Raw genomic sequence first — 18,940 nt, 5'->3', positions numbered from 1 at the left:
ACAGGGTGAAATCTCACCATTCCTTTGCAGAGTAGAATGAGGATATGGACCAACAGGCCTCCGGCCATACCCAGAGGAATGAGAGGCTTGGCGATTTCCCTGCACACGCGCAGACACACAGAGAGAGAGACAGAGAGAGAGAGAGACAGAGAGAGAAACACAGAGAGAGAGAGACAGACAGACAGACAGACAGACAGACACAGACAGACAGACAGACAGACAAAATATTTCCCTTATTAGAAAACTAATTTCACATATGGATGTTAATTGCAGAACATGCTTCACAGTCTCAGATGTGTCCGTTTGTAAGCCTCCAGTGAGGCCTGGGACTCACTTGAAGAGCTGTCCCATGGGGATACCTCCCTCGTGCAACATGGGGGTGATCAGCTCAGCCAGGTACAACCAGAAGAGTGGGATGTCTATAGCCATATCCTCTGCCACTTCTAGGATTTCTTGAAGCCTGGAAACACAAACTGAGTTTAAGGTCTTTTGCACATCAAGCCCGATACAAATACACGTTATGAAAATATAAGCATTTGACACTCGCATCACAGCAAGTGCAAAGTTACTTTTCTACAACCATTCCTGAGTACGTTTGCACACAGAATCTACCTCAATTTAAAGAATGCAGTTAAAGAATGCTGCTAGACTGTCTCGCTAAAGAATGACTTGGCTTAATGACAGTCCCCCTTTTCTCTCAAACGGTCTTACCCTTTGTAGTACTGCTGTGTAGGCATCATGCCAGTCTTGATGAGCTGGTGCAGCAACAGCCCCATGTGCTCTCGCACGATGGTGCTGCGCTCTAGCGTGCTCTCCAGACCGTGCCGCACAAACACAAACAGCAACTGGGCGCTGTTCATCTCCTGTACGCACTGCAATGCCTCCTGTTGGTTCAGGCGAGCACAAACACAGACAGTTAAATGCGACGTTGGGAGGATTTACCATAGTGTAGCCAACATCACATTTCAAAGCTCTTGCTCATGTTTTCCATAGAAACAGCACGGGTGTGTACCTTCATGTCATTGATGTGGAGATATTCTTCGATGATGGATTTGGATTTCTTCTCCAGCTCCTCCTCAGTCAAGGCAGGCTTGGTGGGGGTTTGGGGACGTGGAGGTGGAGGGGTAGGAGCTGCCTCCCGCTTCACTGTTAATAAAATACACAGTCAGAGACCAGCTCATTTATTTTTTTTAGACAAAGCTTCATGCCGTCCATCCAGTGGTTTACACACCATTCTCTTTGCTCCTGGCGCGGTCTCTGTCTCTGCTACCGCGGTCTCTGTCCCTCTCCCGGTCGTCCGTCATGCTGGCCACACGGCGGACAGCGTCGACTGGCCCGCGGTGGTCTCTCTCGCGGCTGTTCTCCTTCTCTCGGCTGAAGCTGCGTTTGGTCACAGTCAGTCTGTTCCTGTCGTCCCGCCTGTCGTCCCTTCGGTCGTCCCGTCGGTCAAAGCGGTCGAAGCGGTCCCCACGCTCTCTACTAGAGCTGTTTCTGTGGTAAGGCGAAAGGAAGGGGTTAGAATTGGATTGGAGCTCAGATCTGAGTGACAAAACAGAGCATTGTTTGTGTGTATATATGTGTATATCATATAATTTATATATACATCAAATTGTATATTTGATAGAATGAATATGAAAAAATGCACAGGGCTGCTCTTCTGACCTCTGAGGCACTCGTCTATCAGATTCTGGAGCGGAACCTGAGTTGGCCTGCTGCAGAGCAGAGAATCTGTTGGTGCTGGTGGCCGGACGGTTGCCTGACTCTGTGACTGGGACTGGACCTGGACACACACACACACACACACACACACACACACACGCACGCACGCACGCACACACACAGATATCCATGTTCAGTCAAAAGTGTTAAGGTATTCTCAAGTAAAAATGGAAACGATCTGATAGACTGAAGGGTACCTACCAGGCTCTGCAGGCTTGGTACTGGTACTGGAAGTGGTTCCACCGCTGCTACCTTTACCCCAACTGCCAAACATGCCTTTACCTCCTGGAGCCAGCAGCTGGTTGTTAAAGTCAAGAATTGGAGTCTGTGGAGGTGGTGATCATAGGTTAGAACCACCTGGTAGTTAGAATGACCGGTTGGTTAGAAGTCAGAACCACCTGTTATTTAGGACCACTGGCTGTGTGTTGGTTAGCACCACTGGTTGGTTTGCATTCTCAGGAACTCAACATGAGACGGTTGAGAATAAGCTATCTCTAGGCCCAGCTGTTTTATTATCTTTTACTAATTTAGTTAAAAGAAGAATACAAAATAATAATATAGTAGAATATCATAGTCTCTATGTCACCAGGTCTGGTTCTAATACCAGTAGGAACATATGCCTAACATTCATGTCTTTTGGTGAGAGAAGAAACCCATGAACAAGGGAAGAAAAACTGAATAATCAGGATTGAAACTGTCCTTTGTTAACTTGTGGGGCAACACATAGGACAAGGATCACGAAAAGTCCCCAGGCCATGTATTCAAACCCCTAAAGGAGCCCAGACACGTCCACGTCCTACCTTGGTGATTTTGTTGAGCCGTGAAGTGTCGATGGGTCGGCTCTTGGTGGAGATGGGGATTGTGTTCCAGCCCTCATCCTGGGGCTGGCTACGGCCCTGGGGGTGAGCTCCCCGGCCGCCAGGCCCCCCTCCACCCATTCTGCCCCCCGAGCCTCCCATCGGCTTGGACATGAATGCCTGCTGGACCTTCATATGTTCTCTTTGCTCGTCCATCTCGGCATCTTTGTGGATCTGGTCGATGGTCTTGGGACCCTGCTCCCCTCGCCTGGGCACCCAGTTACTCTGGGACAGAGGGAGGGACAGGTAGATGATGAGTACCAGGCTTGTGGCGTCGCACTAGCAGCTCGTACTGGTTTGTGCAGTGACAAGAGACTAGAATACAAAGGCAACTGGGGATTGCCATAACAGCTAAATTGGGTAAAGAAAAACATGTTTGCCTGAATAAGGATATTGGATACATTGTTATAATAACAGGTCTGATGTACAGGTCTGCATCTCCAGTTATGGGCTGATAAGAATGAAATAGTTATACACAGTTATATACATAGTTAAATTCACTATACAACTCTACAATACGCTACATTCACAAACATACAGCACTCAGGCATGAATTACAAAATTACATCAAATATGTCAAACCAGATAAGCTATTGTTCATAAGAAAAGCAGTCATTAAAATAGTGTTTTTAATGCTGAATAACAGAATGAGTTCTCTTTTGGAATTGTACTCTGAGTCTAGTTGTTAGATACCGGTATTATGTTATCCTGTGAGGACAATAGAACAGCGAAGAATACAAACCTAGAAAAACTTCTACTACATAATGACATCTCATGTGCAGGTTACATACACACAATATGATAACCCATCTTGTTGTATGTGAAAAGCAGTATGTGCGCGTGTATGTGTTACCCGTCGCAGATCCAACACATCCTGCAGCATGAAGCGGATCCTAGAGGAGGTCTTCTTCTCCTTGATAATCTTCTCCATTTGATGGAAGTACTGGTCCATGCGAGGCTTAACAGAAATACAATTCAGTTAGTGCCGTCATAGATGCTTGCGATTTGCTCAGTAAATTGCCCTGTGGTTCAACGGTCAGATAAATCATGCCGACAGCATGGTAGCTACATTTGTCATTTACACATCTTCTGTTAAAACACTTTTTACCCCCCCGGCATAAAACGATGCATCGACTCAACTTCGACTTTACTGTCTGACAAAAACTGGGAAAAATCTCAACTCGTTAATGCCCTAGTGTGCGCGCATTAATCCTCGTGCTGGGAAGAACGTAGGCACTGCCTAGCAGCCTGGACAGCACGAAAGGTTCGCTTTGAGCTTCGGCTGCTTGGAATTGATATAAACTTTATAACCCGCCATATGGTGGGTATGGCGATCTGAGGGGTAAAATCTTAACCCGTCATCTGGCGGGTTATGGGGCGGTGTTAATGTATCATTATGCAGTATGTATGTACCTTGGCCTTCTCAAAGTCGAGATCTTTGCCAATGGTGGCGAAAAGTCTACACAGGCACTCCAGGGACTCTTCGTCGTGGTTTTTGAGCAGCTTGACGATACAGTCGTGCATGATCACTTCCGTCAGCATCTTGAGCTTGAACAGCTCCCCGATGAACTTGATGTTACCCAGAGAGCGCCTCCTGGCCTGGTCCTTGGCATAATCCAGCTCAAGTTTGAGGCGATCCTTCTCCTCCTGGTTGTGGCGTTTCCAAAAGTTAATATGGCAGGTTAGCTTACAATGGATTCCTGGGTCATTTATTATACAGATTCAACATTAAAGACACATTGGTGTTGTAGTTTTTGTCAAACATCATTATTTTAGTTTTAATGCACTGACTGACTGAAATATAATAACGATATAATGTTTCTTTTAATATATTCAACTTGAATCAGTTTCACATACAGTACAAGGTGAATTACTTTATTTTTTTACTTCAGCATCTGCTCGCTGTTAAGCCCTAACCACACCAAAGGGTCAAGACGGTTTTAGCGTTGTCCCTGCCGTGTGATATGTCTTGTTGCACGTTGACCCACGTTGACCCTAGTGATTCAACGCATGGAATTCAATGGCCCAAACCACACCAAAGGGTCGAGACGGTTTTAGCGTTAACTCTTGCAAACGTTTGGATCCAAGGAGTTGCATGGTGACCCTTTGGTGTGGTTAGGGCTTTACACATCTATGTGAATGTGGAATAACAACAAGTGACAAAATCAAACTTAAAATCATCTGGGATTTTTTAGACTGACAATTTAGGTGATTTATAGACTTAAATGTGGCTGACATGATATTAATAGAACATGAGCATACCGCTGGGGCAGCATCCAGCTCTTTCTGTTTCTTCTCAAATATCTCGTCATCATCTTTGTCCTTCTCAAACTCCTTCTGGCAGCGGTTGAGCAGCAGCTTGCGGAAATTCACGACTCCCGGCTTATCTCCTGTGGTGGGGACTTTGAGCTGAGGAGGGGGAAAGACACGGGGAGAATGGTTATCATACAGCAGCGGTGGCCGAACGGATTGCGGAGCGGTCTTGATACCGGAAGGTCGCCAGTTCGAATCAGCGGTCGGACACGTTAAAATTACCACCGCTGAAGTGCCCTTGAACAAGGCATTGAACCACTACGATGAAATGTTCTATGAGCAGGGCCTGGCTGGAAACAAGTTCTTGAGCTTAGCCCAGATACCCTGGGTAAATATAGTAATCATTTCATTTCATTTCATTTCACACGGGTTAGTTGAGCTGAGGCGGGTGAAGACACAGGGAGAATGGTTATCATACAGCTACACGGGTTAGTTGAGCTGAGGAGGGTAAAGACTCAGGGAGAATGGTTATCATACAGCTACACAGGTTAGTTGAGCTGAGGGTAAAGACACAGGGAGAATGGTTATCATACAGCTACACGGGTTAGTTGAGCTGAGGAGGGTAGAGACACAGGGAGAATGGTTATCATACAGCTACACGGGTTAGTTGAGCTGAGGAGGGTAGAGACACAGGGAGAATGGTTATCATACAGCTACACGGGTTAGTTGAGCTGAGGAGGGTAGAGACACAGGGAGAATGGTTATCATACAGCTACACGGGTTAGTTGAGCTGAGGAGGGTAGAGACACAGGGAGAATGGTTATCATACAGCTACACGGGTTAGTTGAGCTGAGGAGGGTAGAGACACAGGGAGAATGGTTATCATACAGCTACACGGGTTAGTTGAGCTGAGGAGGGTAAAGACACAGGGAGAATGGTTATCATACAGCTACACGGGTTAGTTGAGCTGAGGGTAAAGACACAGGGAGAATGGTTATCATACAGCTACACGGGTTAGTTGAGCTGAGGGTAAAGACACAGGGAGAATGGTTATCATACAGCTACACGGGTTAGTTGAGCTGAGGAGGGTAAAGACACAGGGAGAATGGTTATCATACAGCTACACGGGTTAGTTGAGCTGAGGAGGGTAAAGACACAGGGAGAATGGTTATCATACAGCTACACGGGTTAGTTGAGGAGGGTAAAGACACGGGGAGAATGGTTATCATACAGCTACACGGGTTAGTTGAGCTGAGGAGGGTAAAGACTAGCCTGGCTAATAAGCCAGACCGAATCAGCCGTTGGCAAAAAAAGTTGCCTGCCGGCGGATTACAGTCTGGAGAGGCTTAATTGTACGCCCATTTCCTACACCAGAGAACTGGTGTGGCCAATCGGGACACGGTATGCAATATGGGCGGGCTTTGGTATAGTGGCGTTCAATGCTTGAGACCTTTGACTGACAGCTCTGACCAATTGCGTCAAAGAGAAAATGTTTGAACCTGCCCCCCAGGAAACAAGATCCATACACAGCATCTCCTGACTCAAATACCACACGACAGTGTGATTTGAGTCTGGCTTATTAGCCAGGCTAGGTAAAGACACATTGCAATATAATATTGCAATGTAGAAATACTCTGTACAAGTAAAAGTCAATATAAAATGTACCTGAATAAAAGTACAAAATGTACTTAATGCAGTAAGTACTCATTATGCAGAATGTCCCATATCACGTTTTCAAATCTGCAAGTTCTGGATCGGCTATTTTCAAATGGATTTCGTTCCAAGGTCTCAATGCAAACACAAACTTGTGTTTAGATGCACGACATCAGCTTTTCCTCCATTTTGCAATCCGTGGTCAGCTGAATGCCACGTTTCACGCGGGTATTCATTACAGTGTGCAGAGGTCAAAGTTCAACTTAGTTTGTACGCAAGCACGAGCTGACTTTGTTTGATGCAGCAACAGAAAATGCCATTGGAAATAGTGGGTTTTAGAGTGCAGTTGCGTGTTGTGCCTGAAAGCCCCATAAAAGTGAATAGTAAAGACATAATCAGATTAACAGCAATGGGGTAGGCCTATGTGGTTAGAAAGTTACATTGGCCATCCCATATATCAACATATCAGTGACCCAGAAACGTGGCACAAAATGGAAGTCATTACTGGAGCAGAAAAGACCCACACACATGTGTACACTCAAACAACAAAAGACTTACCCCCATAAGGCAGCGGCACATGTTGGCATAGGCCACGGAGAAGTTGGGCTCAGAAATGGCCTTCTCAAAGATGAGGTCGATGACTCCCTTCAGACGTTCCTCCGTGTCGATGGTGAGCTCAGTCACCTGCTTCATCAGCTGTTGGAACATCTGGGGGGTCAGCTTGTTCAGGACGCTGCGCACACGCTTGAAGAGCTCTTTGGTCTTGGCCTCCTCTGACTCGTCCTCTGCCTCCTCTGCCTGCACTTGCTTCGGCATCTTGGCCGCCGGCTTCCAGGCCTTCTCTGCCTTGTTTAGCTGCACGTCTTCGCTCATGCCCGTGTTGATTGTGATGATCTTCCTGGCTGGATGATCTTTCCTCTGGCCCTGCTGGGAGCGACGAGGCCCACCGCTCTGCAGGCTTATAGGAGTCATACCTGGAGGCTGGGGGAGGTGGAGTGGAGGAAGGCTTGAGTACCGATCTCTGTACTTTTATTGGTCTATAGCAGACAAACACTCAAATAAATACGCAATGGCAGCCAGTAACAGGGTAACAGGTACGGTCACCCCTTTTCCATCTCGCCCCACTACTCTACCCAGCTGTAAATAACAAACATAATTTGTGTTGGTGATTATACAAAAGGTATTATCATATTAATTTATCATTGTTAAGTTCACTCTGTATATCCACGGGCATAATAGCATGATGATGCCATTACAAAACATGGGCTACATGGAAGAAATGTGTTTAATAAAACGAAATTAACTGCTAGAAGGTTAACTTAATTAAGCAGTCACCGTCTCCGTGTCATGTTATTCTTTCTTAATTTTACAGAGTATAGAGATTGACTACTATACAATTAAATAAATCTGTATACTGTATACTGTAACTGTTAACTACATTAAAACATTTTGCGGGGGCGAGTTGGTAAAGGGGCAAGTCGTTTGGTATTCCAGTAACAGTACCCAATATAGGTTATAGGAATCACAATAGTAGATAGTTACACCAACACATGACTAGGCCTACTATTATAATGTTGACTACCAAGATGATATTGAGCCATCTTGGACATCTGTAATAACTAATTGTGTAAATACAGAAAAGGGTAACAATATTCATAATAAAGTACAGAAACATTTAGGAAATATCAAACAATTCCTGGAATAGTACTGTAGAGAAGCTAGCTGGTTCACCTTCTCCAGAAGATAACTTCTTGGTCCTCCCCCACCGCCACCGCCACCCCCACCCCCACCCCCTCCTCCTCCTCCTCCTCCCATTCCAGGCCTGCCCAGGTTGGCAAAGGAAGGAGTGAAATCAGGGCCACAGTTCATGCCTGGTAGACGACTGGGGTCCAGCTGTCGCAGAGGTGTCTTATTGGCCTAGGGTGAGAGGGAGGGAGAAAGACAGATTGACTGACAATATGATAATAAGAAATATGAAGGCTCGCACGAAAGTGGGAAAAAACGGCGAGTACATAAACTGTGTGAATATTATTCTTATATTATTTGTTATCAGCAAGACGTACAACCTAGAAACAAAATAGGTACGATCCAGGTTCGTGTTTTACCACGATCATTCGGGATAGGGTCGTAGTCTCAATAACGTTTCTATTACCTTGGGTCTCCGGTCTGTTTAACATTATGTGTAATACCCGAGTGGATCCGAGAAGACTCGTACTCTGTGCTGATCGGTAGGGAAAAGCTATGTGATGATTAGACTGTCCTGGGATCAGATTACTACAGCGCAACATATGGGGGTACAACGTTGAGAGCGCACAAATCGTTATCGAGGTGAAAACATGCAATTTAATGTAATTTATAATGCCGTTATTGTAGCAGTTAAATTTCATTATTGAGTATAACTGGCATCTAGCCTACTGTACGGCATTTTAGGTTTGTCAGGTCCATAAAATAATAGGTCGGGTCTGTAATATTTCGGAACAAACCAGATCTCTGAAACAAACCTAACAGGTCCGTTTCTTTGGAGTCGGTCGACTCCAATGGAAATGAATGGAAATGACAGCTTCCTGCCATTTCAGGAGGTGTAGTTCCAGACTCTATAGCATTCGGAGATTGTGGCTACGCAAGAATACATTTCACAGGTCCATCTCGGACCGGTTGGGGTCCGTCATTTATAAAAAATCTTGGAAACTGTCTCGGGTCCATCATTTTGGACTCTTGAAGAGCAAGTACAAGTGTTTTGGTTCCTATGCAGGACACAACAGTGTTCCCACAGTAGTTTTTCTTGTGCACGCAACAGGTATAGACCTTAGTTGGCCTACTGTAGTATAATTCCCTGGGGACTTGTCAACTAAGTATATAAGGCTTAAATGGTCAAGTACCTTGTCCAGGACTACATCACTGATGGCTGGCAGGCCCTCAGGTTTGCTCATGCTGGCTTGGATGAACTGGAAGCCCAGAAGGAATTCTCTGTCATACTTCTTCTTGTCTTCTGGGTCAAGTGGCTGCCCAGGTTCTGGAAGAAAGAAGGAGACAGGCGATGCATTTGGTTTGCTAATCAGCCCAGCAAGACAGACTGAGAGACAATTTTCGCAGTTCTTTTGGATGTTTATAAAAGGACCACATCACAAACAACATTCTCAACTTCATAGTCCCGATCCCACTGGTTGAGAAACAGTCGCTGGCTGGCTGCATAAACGGGACTTTTGGACAGATTGTGAGACTCAGACGACTCAGGAAGAGCAAATACACAGTGTATCCAAACACCCACACAACATTAGCAAGGCAAAGGTCGGTGATGCAATGGTCAATGGTCAACAGACTTATAGCATGTCATGTAGACAGCACAATAATTGCATTGTATGTAGTCATAGCACATCATAGTACATATGTATAGCATAGTATAGTATATATGTATAGTTAATATGTATAGTGTCATTATATAGATATGTTCTAGTTACGTTCTTAGCTTACGCATGTTTCTTGATAAATGCATTTTATATATGTGATGTATTCCCATACTTTTGTTCTTGCCTAATGTAAGTCGCTCTGGATTAAGAGCGTCTGCTAAATGCCTAAATTGTAAATTGTAAATGAAACGAAACTTAACAGCAATCATTGAGAGAGAAGGTGAGATAAGACCACAGAGTACACAGGACTGCCAGCCGATGGTCCACAGATTGGGACCAAGGTCCAGGGACCCACCTGTTTTGTACTGGTACTTCTTGTCGCCTGGCTTGATGTTCTCAGCATCCAGCTTGTCTTCCTTGTCTTCCCAGGTGAGGTCAGGATCTTCTGGGGCAGGAGGGGCTACGGGGGCCTGAGCCTCCGGGGTGGGAACTGGCTCTGGCTCAGGCAGGGTCTCGTCGACCAGTTCCTGGTGGTAGAGATGAAGAGGGGAAGGCAGAGAGGGAAGGAAGGAAGGAGATGAGTGAACAACAGATGGAGATCAGCCTATGGGAGTTTAAGAGTATGATGCCTGAATTATAAATTAAAAAGTGTGGTGTTAAGGCAGGTTCACACACCTCTGTAAAGGCATCCAGGAGGTCTCCCACGGCCCCCTTGTTGTTCAGGTCCTTCATCTTTCTCTTTTTCTTTGGCACAGACACAGCAGCTACAGACAAAACACAACAAACCATCAACAAATCATCTCCAGATTTGGGCGAAGTTTCAGCCCAATCTGACTTCTGCTGTAGTTTTAAAAACTTTAAATATTTTCTAAATCAAAATTGGCCTACTGGCAGCGTGTACAACAAATTCTGTGGAGTGGTTTGCAAGAACAGAAGACGCTATAAAGACTTACAAACTATTATGAATTATGAGGAAAGAAAGATGGGGTCTATATAACAGATATATTGACAATATGTGAGAAATACTCAGGGATTTACTTCCTTGACCTACTAGCAGCATGCACAACATATCTGGCACTGATTGTTTTGCAAGATTAGCTGCGTACAGTCAGACACACATCGGACACATGTCTTCTAATCTAGAGTCTAGATGGCTCGAGCCAGTGCAAAAGGCAATACAACTCTATACTTTACATTAACAAAAGAAGGTTTGTGCGTATTAGTGATTTACAGAGTGGTAATTAATAATGATCCATTCTGGAATAGAGGCAGTGACACTGACCTTGCATAGTAGTTTCCTCTGGGGCAGGGGTAGCTGTGGAAGGAGGGGCGGTATCCTCCCTCTCTTCGGCTGTGGGAAGAGGAGGGGTCGGCACCGCCTCTGCAGTGACGGCTGTGAACACGGCGACTGCCTCTACAGGAGCAGGAGTCACCTTGGCAACAGGCGTTGGGGTCTCTGTCTTAGTGTCAGGGGCAACGGTCTCAGGGACATGAGGCGGGGTGGGTGTCTCTGGCTGGACTGTGGGTGTGAGCGCTGCTGGGACAATGCACGTTTCCTGGGCAATGGGTGCAGGCGTTGCCTCAACAACGGGTGAGGGAGTTGCCTCGACAACGGGTGATGGAGTTGCCTTGACAACGGGTGAGGGAGTTGCCTCGACAACGGGCGAGGGAGTTGCCTCGACAACGGGTGAGGGAGTTGCCTCGACAACGGGTGAGGGAGTTGCCTCGACAACAGGTGAGGGAGTTGCCTCGACAACAGGTGAGGGAGTTGCCTTGACAACGGGTGAGGGAGTTGCCTCGACAACAGGTGAGGGAGTTGCCTCGACAACGGGTGATGGAGTTGCCTCGACCACGGGTGAGGGAGTTGCCTCAACAACGGGTGAGGGAGTTGCCTCGACAACGGGTGATGGAGTTGCCTTGACAACGGGTGAGGGAGTTGCCTCGACAACGGGTGATGGAGTTGCCTTGACAACGGGTGAGGGAGTTGCCTCGACAACGGGTGAGGGAGTTGCCTTGACAACGGGTGAGGGAGTTTCCTCGACCACGGGTGATGGAGTTGCCTCGACAACGGGTGAGGGAGTTGCCTCGACAACGGGTGAGGGAGTTGCCTCGACAACAGGTGAGGGAGTTGCCTCGACAACGGGTGAGGGAGTTGCCTTGACAACAGGTGAGGGAGTTGCCTCGACAACGGGTGAGGGAGTTGCCTCGACAACGGGTGATGGAGTTGCCTCGACAACGGGTGATGGAGTTGCCTCGACAACGGGTGATGGAGTTGCCTGAACAACGGGTGAGGGATTTACCTCGACAATGGGTGAGGGAGTTGCCTTGACAACGGGTGATGGAGTTGTCTGGACAACGGGTGATGGAGTTGCCTTGACGACAGGTGAGGGAGTTGCCTGAACAACGGGTGATGGAGTTGCCTTGACGACAGGTGAGGGAGTTGCCTTGACGACAGGTGAGGGAGTTGCCTTGACGACAGGTGAGGGAGTTGCCTTGACGACAGGTGAGGGAGTTGCCTTGACGACGGGTGAGGGAGTTGCCTTGACGACGGGTGAGGGAGTTGCCTTGACAACGGGTGAGGGTGTTGCCTTGACAACAGCTGAGGGTGTTGCCTTGACGACGGATGAAGGCATTGCCTGGTTGAGTGGGAAAGGAACTGCCTTTACAACGGGTGGGAGTGCCGCCTGGGCGGGAGGCGGGGGCGTGAGTACATCCAGTTTCTCGGAAACATCAGGTTCAGCAATGGGGCTGTCGTCACGCTCTGCCGTGCTAGTGGCCGGGGCCTCTGGGTCCTGTGGGGCAGGCAGCGGCAGGCCATTGGGGAGGCGGAGCTCCTCCGGCTGGGCGATGGGCGACTCCAGGTGAGCCTCCATCTGACTACTTGACGGAAGCGTAACAGAGTGTCTCGCTGGCGCTACCTCAGACACCCCGTTGGTGGTGGAGGGAGGGGCAAGGACTGTGTCTAACGAAGCAGGCTCAGCCTCTGCTACAGACTCCTCCCCTGTCACATCCTGCTCAGGCTCCTTCTCTGTTCTGTACTTAGCTGCAGAGGTGTGGACAGGGGCTGGGAGGGGAGCGGGGTAGGCTGGCACTTCAGGTGCCAAAGGCTGGGCGGGAGATTGTTCCCTGGGGGCCGGGGGGGCGTCCATCACGTCAGCGACAGGAGCGCTGGGTGGAGGGGTGGAAGTAGTGTTGAGAGGGGTGTCGCCCAGGGAGGGTGACAGGTCCAGGGGTAGAGAAGAGGGGGGAGGGGTTTTAGTGTCCGTGTCTGATGGAGGAGACTCTTTAGGGAGGGGTTCTCTCTTGATAAGTTCAGGGGTCTTTGATAGAGGTGGTGGTGTGGGCCTCCCTCTGTCATCTGAGAGTTCAACATGAGACATGAGATCAGATGGGCCACAAACTGAAAGTAAATCCATTTAATCACACTCAGCAGTACATAACCCAATATAGTACCCCCCCCCCCCCCCTTATTTGTCAAAAAATACATCCATTACATCATTCAATGAAACTGAGATCATTTTGTTGCAGTCAAAAGGTAATTAGTTATCACAGATGCGTTATTCTTCTTCATCTCAACGAGTTTATCTCCTCCAAATCTGTGTGTGACTGTGTTTTCCACTCACCAGGTCTGACCAGCGCAGGTATGGTGGCAGGTGTGACCTTCTCACCGTTGGCCTGTGTCACAGCTGTACTCTCTGATCCAGATACGGCTGACTGATGGAGCATGGATACAAACACAAACATGAGATATAACAAGCAATAATAACCACTGGGAATTTCCACTCCTCATGGAAAAATGAACAGTAGACAAGGTGTAACTGTGTTGCTCAAAAAAGAAGAAAAAAAGAACTAACTGTGTTGCTCACCTGTGGCGGGGTTGGGGTTGAACCACTGCGGCCACCTGACATAATCTCTTCTGTAATGTCTCTACCTCCCTGGTTAGGGTCCCGTATTCTGATCTACAATAAGTAAGACAGAGCAAGTTCAGATGTCTGTAAAGAACAACCACTCATGATGTAAGGAGAGAAAAACAGTAGAGAAGAGCACTGAAGAAGAGAGCACTGAAGAAAACAGCATGTTGCTCACACTGGCTGCTTCCCCACCCTAAATGAGGGAGAGGCAGGAGGGAACAAGAGGGAGAGAATGTTTTAAAGGCAAGGAATGAAGCATTTTCACAAAAACCTATCTGGACTGAAGCTTCCCATGATGCAATGCCTTAGCTTTTTGCATTCTCTCTCTCTCTCTCTCTCTTTCTCTCTCTCTCTCACACTGTAGCCATGTCTCTTTGAATGAGGCTACATTTCTCACATTCTTCCCACATAGGTTCACAAAAAAAAGGAGAAAAAAAAAGGAAAAACAAAGTGACACAGATATTGTCACTCAGCTAAATGTGTTCCAGACGCTTGGTCTGATCGCAGCTCAAATTGTTTGTCGAAGCATGACTCGAGTTAGCCGACTTTGAGCTAAGTTACTAAACAAATTCCAGCGCAGGCAGGGCCTGTAGAAAAATGCCTGGCTCTGCTAGTCACCAAGTCAAAGTACAAACATTGTTACAACAGATGGCTTTCCTGCTTTACTCTGGTCATCCACATGAAAAACTAGAGAAAATGTGTTCACACTGTATGCCTCTACAAAACATGACAAGCACATGTTTGTTATCTCACTCTATCTGTGTATCTATCCCTCTATTGAGAGAGCCAGTATGAGCCGGAATGTAACTTGTGTCCTAGGGAGCTTTACCTGCCACGATCAGTACCCCTCTCCCTGAGCTCCGGAGACCCTAGTGGGCCTCTCCCATCCTGGGGCTGGAGTAGTGCTGCCAGCCCAAAGGCCTCTGCTGGAGAACTGTCTGGGACACGAAGTAGCACGCGGATTGGCCTCTCTGTGTAACTCACACACCTACACCCACAACTGGGATAGCTAGCTAGAACGCTAGCGCTGCAGGACCGGGCACAGCCTTACTTGCTCCCAGTAAAGCTTGCTAAGCGAGCTGTCGTTCTACCGTTCCCTCACGCTTACAGAGAGAGCAAGCAGGAGCGGGGGGGGGGGGGGCTGGGGGCGCAGTTGAGGGGGAGGGAAAAAACTGGCCTTGTAAAGCCACGATACTGGAATGTGTGCCCCCGCCCACTGAAATGAACAGACAGTCAATGGGGGCCAGAGAGGAGGGGGAGAGCAAGGGGGAGCTTCCAGGGAAAAAAAGTCCTCCAACTTTATCAAATGAGCTCCAGCTCTCAGAAGAAACTCCCCCTTTTCTCAGTCTCTCTCTCTCTCTGCTGCTGCTGTTCTGTCATTCTGCACACTCATGCTAGTCACTCCTCAACCTTTCAGGCTCTCCCTTCCTGAGAAAGAGAGAGAAGGGGGAGGGGGAATGCCACAGCAGCAGTGGAGTGAGAGAGGAGGGAGGGAGGGAGGTTAGCTTCCGGCTGTGAAGGGGAGGAGACCAGTAGCCACGTGGAGCTGAGCTATGTGCTGACATGTCCTTCCCCCTCCCGTCCCCGCCCTAACTTCTTTTGACACACAGAGGCAGAAAGAGTAAAGGGAAGGAGAGAACGAGAGGAACAATACTGTTTGAAATGCTTCAGCATTTAATAGTAAAGCAGGGTTTTCCCAAAAATGTAGTTTTTACCCATTTAAGGGTTTGCAGGTTTTTATAGGTCACAAGTAAATATCCTAGTTTTTATCACATTTTGTCCAAAATTAAATAAAATAATATTTATCCAAAATATTTTCATTAATTAATTAAAACAAGTGTGAAAGACGATTTTCAGGGGAAAAAAATCTAAAATACTGAAAATAGCAGATCTACAGGCTCACAACACATTATGCCACACTGCAAGCTTGTAGATCTAATTCCACTATTGGAATATGGCTTAAGTGATTCATTCATCAAGTATGTTGTAATTTTGGGTCGCAGGGAGACGCTAAAGTTCTCATTTGGATCTCGAGCTGAAGGGTTTGGAAAACCCTTCAGCGAACGAGAGAGCAGGAACGAGAGAGCAGGAAAACTGGGAGAGATTGTGGCTCAGTTACAAGACTCAACTCTGGCAAAGGCATAAACTGGCTGAGCAAATCTTCAAATGAACACACTTGATCTGTCACTGCAACATGCTGCCACATAAAGCTAGGTTATCATTTGCGCACACACACGCGCGTGCACACACGCACGCTCATCTCCACCTCTCACACAAAGTGCAATTGGATCTTATGTGTGTGCGGGGGTGCGTTTGGGCGGCAGAGAAGGCGAGGTCTATGTGCATTAAGCGTAGGACCTTGAAGTCAGCATTGCAGTTATGGGCCGGGGCCCTTGGGAACAGGCCGAAGTCCGCACCACGGGGCCACCACGGCCAGCTGCGTGCTCCCACAGTCACACTGATAAGCAGCCACGTTCCCCACAGTGATGGGGGAGGGAGGGGTGACGGTGACACACATGCACACTGCTTATCTACTTCTTGTGGGTCTTACATCGAAAGCAGAGACTTTGCCAAAGCTTAAGATGTTCAATCATGGTTCATTCGTGTACTTTTTCGTGTACTTTTTACTTTTTTTTTCTTCTGTCAGTTACAGACCTAAAAGGGTCCATTTGGGTCCTATGCCCAGCTTTGTGTGTACCCTATAGCGACAATTTGATTGGCTGAAGGCTTAAAAAGTGAGGACAGAAAAGTGAGGACTGAATGGCCGGAATGTGATGATGTATGAGGATAAGAGCGCCCCTCACTTCACACAAGTGTGATTTTTACACCCATCACATCCTGCAGTGGAACTTCAGTTTTCAGCTTCACCCAGCTGAACAGCGTGGTTGGGGAGAGAGGAGCGTGGGGCAGTTAGGTAAGTGTCTTGCTCAGGGACACTTTTGACATATTGCTGAGGGCTGGAATCGTACCTGGGATCTAGGTTACTCAATCAGACAGACAAAAGACATTCCCTGTAGAACTCAGGAATAGATGAGATGACCTAGTCAAATTTACAGAATAACATTATCAGACAGACAACAAACAGTCACAGTACAAGGTATAGACTAGATTATTACAGGTCCATTCCATTGGCAAATTACATTTGGTGGGTTTTAATCCAGTAGAATGTGTCTTTAAGGAATAGAATATTTTAGCCCAACGGAAACCAGAGAGCAGAAACCTTGCCTCCAACGTTTTGAGGGGCGCTAGCCCCTCCTATATCCAGCTTTGAGGGTTTGTGCAGACAATGACATAGCCACCTAGAATAGAGCACAATATGGTTCATCCCAGCACAGCTAAGAAAGTGTAACCAGGAGCAGCTACAGTAGTAGCCTCTATATGACACATATACAGTATCACAGGGACCCACCACATACCAACCGAGGGCCATCTTGGAGAGCAGAGGAAACGCTAGACTCGAAGACATGTATTGCATGATTATGTCATATAGATACAGCGTCTCAAAGCCCACCAACTTAAGGTCAAGGCCAGTACTATCTATTTCAATCAGTGCCCTGATTGAAAGACTAGAATGTCACCACACGTCAGGATCATCTTCGGTGAGATTGTGAAACCGCTAGCTGAGCTATTTTGTCACTTCACCTCAGTTACCTAGCATGTCGAGCAGAGTGGGCTATGGCCCTCTATAGGGTACAAAAGATAGTGGCATCATAACTTTCCCAACATCATTTTTGAGGGGCACTAGCCCCACCTATGCCCAGCTTTGTGTGTCTGTGTACTGTGTACCACGGAAATTATTTGATTGGCTGAGCACGGAATGTGATGTATGATGATAAGAGAGCCCCTCACTTCACACAAGTGTTATTCTTATGTCTCTGTGTGCACCTTGAAGATGAACAGTGAGTGTTTTGAACTCAAATCTTGGTTGTCTATGCAGGGACCAAGTAGGAGTTACTGAAAGTATGGAAATATAGAGAAGATGGAAAGAAAATGCGTTTTAAGTTTGTACATAAAAATGGTGGGGCACTAAGGATGGCCATTTCAGTCAGTAAGTCACACTTTGGTCGCAAACTAGATATGGCAAAAACCATTGGTATGCCATGGAATCTGTTGTCCACCTTCATGCTCCCTTGAAGGTCAACCTTAACAATTTTGATGACCCCCATGTCCTATAATAGACGGCCACCCTTAGGTCAAAAGTTCCACTTGTAAGCAATCCCCTAATCTAAATGGGTGGATTACCATGAAACTTGCTGAGCACTTTCAGTATCCCCAGAGAATTAACAAATGACTTTGTTGTACACAAAAAAAGATAATCTATTCAACAGGCATATTGCAAGATAAACCCTTCTGATTGTAACGACCACGTGGCCTTAAGTAAATACAAAGTCCTAACAATTACATTATAGTTTGGATCCATTCCCAAAATACACATTTATATGGCTGTAGGGATACATTAAGTATCTGTGTCTCATTTTGCAGGATTCCATGGACTGTGATCAAGGACAGAGTCTCTCTTCGGTATTGGGCCAAGAATTTCCCTTTCGGTGCATCCCTAACGATAATCAACACAAACACTATTTAGAACACCCAAATCAAATCATATTACGGCGTACGTGTTCAATTAATTATTCAAGTAAAGCAAATGGCATAAATGTTACAAGTTACAAGGCTGCATTCTGGAGCGTCATCTGTCGTGCGTGCCAAGCTGTCATTCTCTGTACCGTATTTTTCCCACCACAGAGTAACCTCACGTCAGTGATCACCACCGCTATCTTAAGTCTGGTAAGACGGGTAGTGTCGGTAGGCCAGGTGGGGTGTTACTATGTCTAGAAACGGACGTAGTTTAGACTTAGTTAAAAAAGTAAATGAATCCACAAAACTAACGTAATTTGTGTTGTTGACCTATTTCTAAAATATTAGTGCAACTTTCGTTCATTTTTGACCCCTCTATCACATGGAACTATGTTTTTTCCATGTGTTCCATGTGTCCAATTTTGTGGATTCATTTACTTTTACTGCGTGGCACCAGTGCCCCCCACAAAATGACCGGAACTACTTAATATTCACCAAAACCAAGGCAAAACTCCCACCACGGGACTCGGGCAATCAATTAATACAGTTGCAACCACTATATTAATGGCGGTATTTCATACAGCTTAAGTTAAAAAAAATCTGAACTATCCCTTTAATACGGCAT

The 18,940-nt window shown here is 46.7% G+C and overlaps 1 protein-coding gene across 1 annotated transcript in view; it reads right to left on the bottom strand.

Annotated features, from left to right (window-relative positions):
• LOC306932753 (eukaryotic translation initiation factor 4 gamma 1-like) overlaps positions 1–18,940 on the bottom strand; it is a 62,894-nt gene that overhangs the window by 5,616 nt on the left and 38,338 nt on the right. Inside the window, exons 10-28 of the mRNA XM_079514665.1 lie at positions 13,696–13,788; positions 13,453–13,543; positions 11,112–13,187; positions 10,505–10,593; positions 10,185–10,356; positions 9,362–9,495; positions 8,249–8,399; positions 7,041–7,456; positions 4,839–4,985; positions 3,990–4,223; positions 3,430–3,534; positions 2,520–2,801; positions 1,921–2,044; positions 1,663–1,780; positions 1,232–1,491; positions 1,013–1,146; positions 712–884; positions 335–460; positions 18–99 (exon numbers count right to left, since the gene is read on the bottom strand). Coding sequence (XP_079370791.1) covers positions 18–99; positions 335–460; positions 712–884; positions 1,013–1,146; positions 1,232–1,491; positions 1,663–1,780; positions 1,921–2,044; positions 2,520–2,801; positions 3,430–3,534; positions 3,990–4,223; positions 4,839–4,985; positions 7,041–7,456; positions 8,249–8,399; positions 9,362–9,495; positions 10,185–10,356; positions 10,505–10,593; positions 11,112–13,187; positions 13,453–13,543; positions 13,696–13,788 — 5,007 coding nt within the window. The remainder of the gene's footprint in view (positions 1–17; positions 100–334; positions 461–711; positions 885–1,012; positions 1,147–1,231; positions 1,492–1,662; positions 1,781–1,920; positions 2,045–2,519; positions 2,802–3,429; positions 3,535–3,989; positions 4,224–4,838; positions 4,986–7,040; positions 7,457–8,248; positions 8,400–9,361; positions 9,496–10,184; positions 10,357–10,504; positions 10,594–11,111; positions 13,188–13,452; positions 13,544–13,695; positions 13,789–18,940) is intronic.

This window comes from Electrona antarctica, assembly GCF_951216825.1.
Source record: "Electrona antarctica genome assembly, chromosome: 11".
Taxonomy (NCBI): domain Eukaryota; kingdom Metazoa; phylum Chordata; class Actinopteri; order Myctophiformes; family Myctophidae; genus Electrona; species Electrona antarctica.
This window is presented reverse-complemented; position numbering and strand designations above follow the sequence as displayed.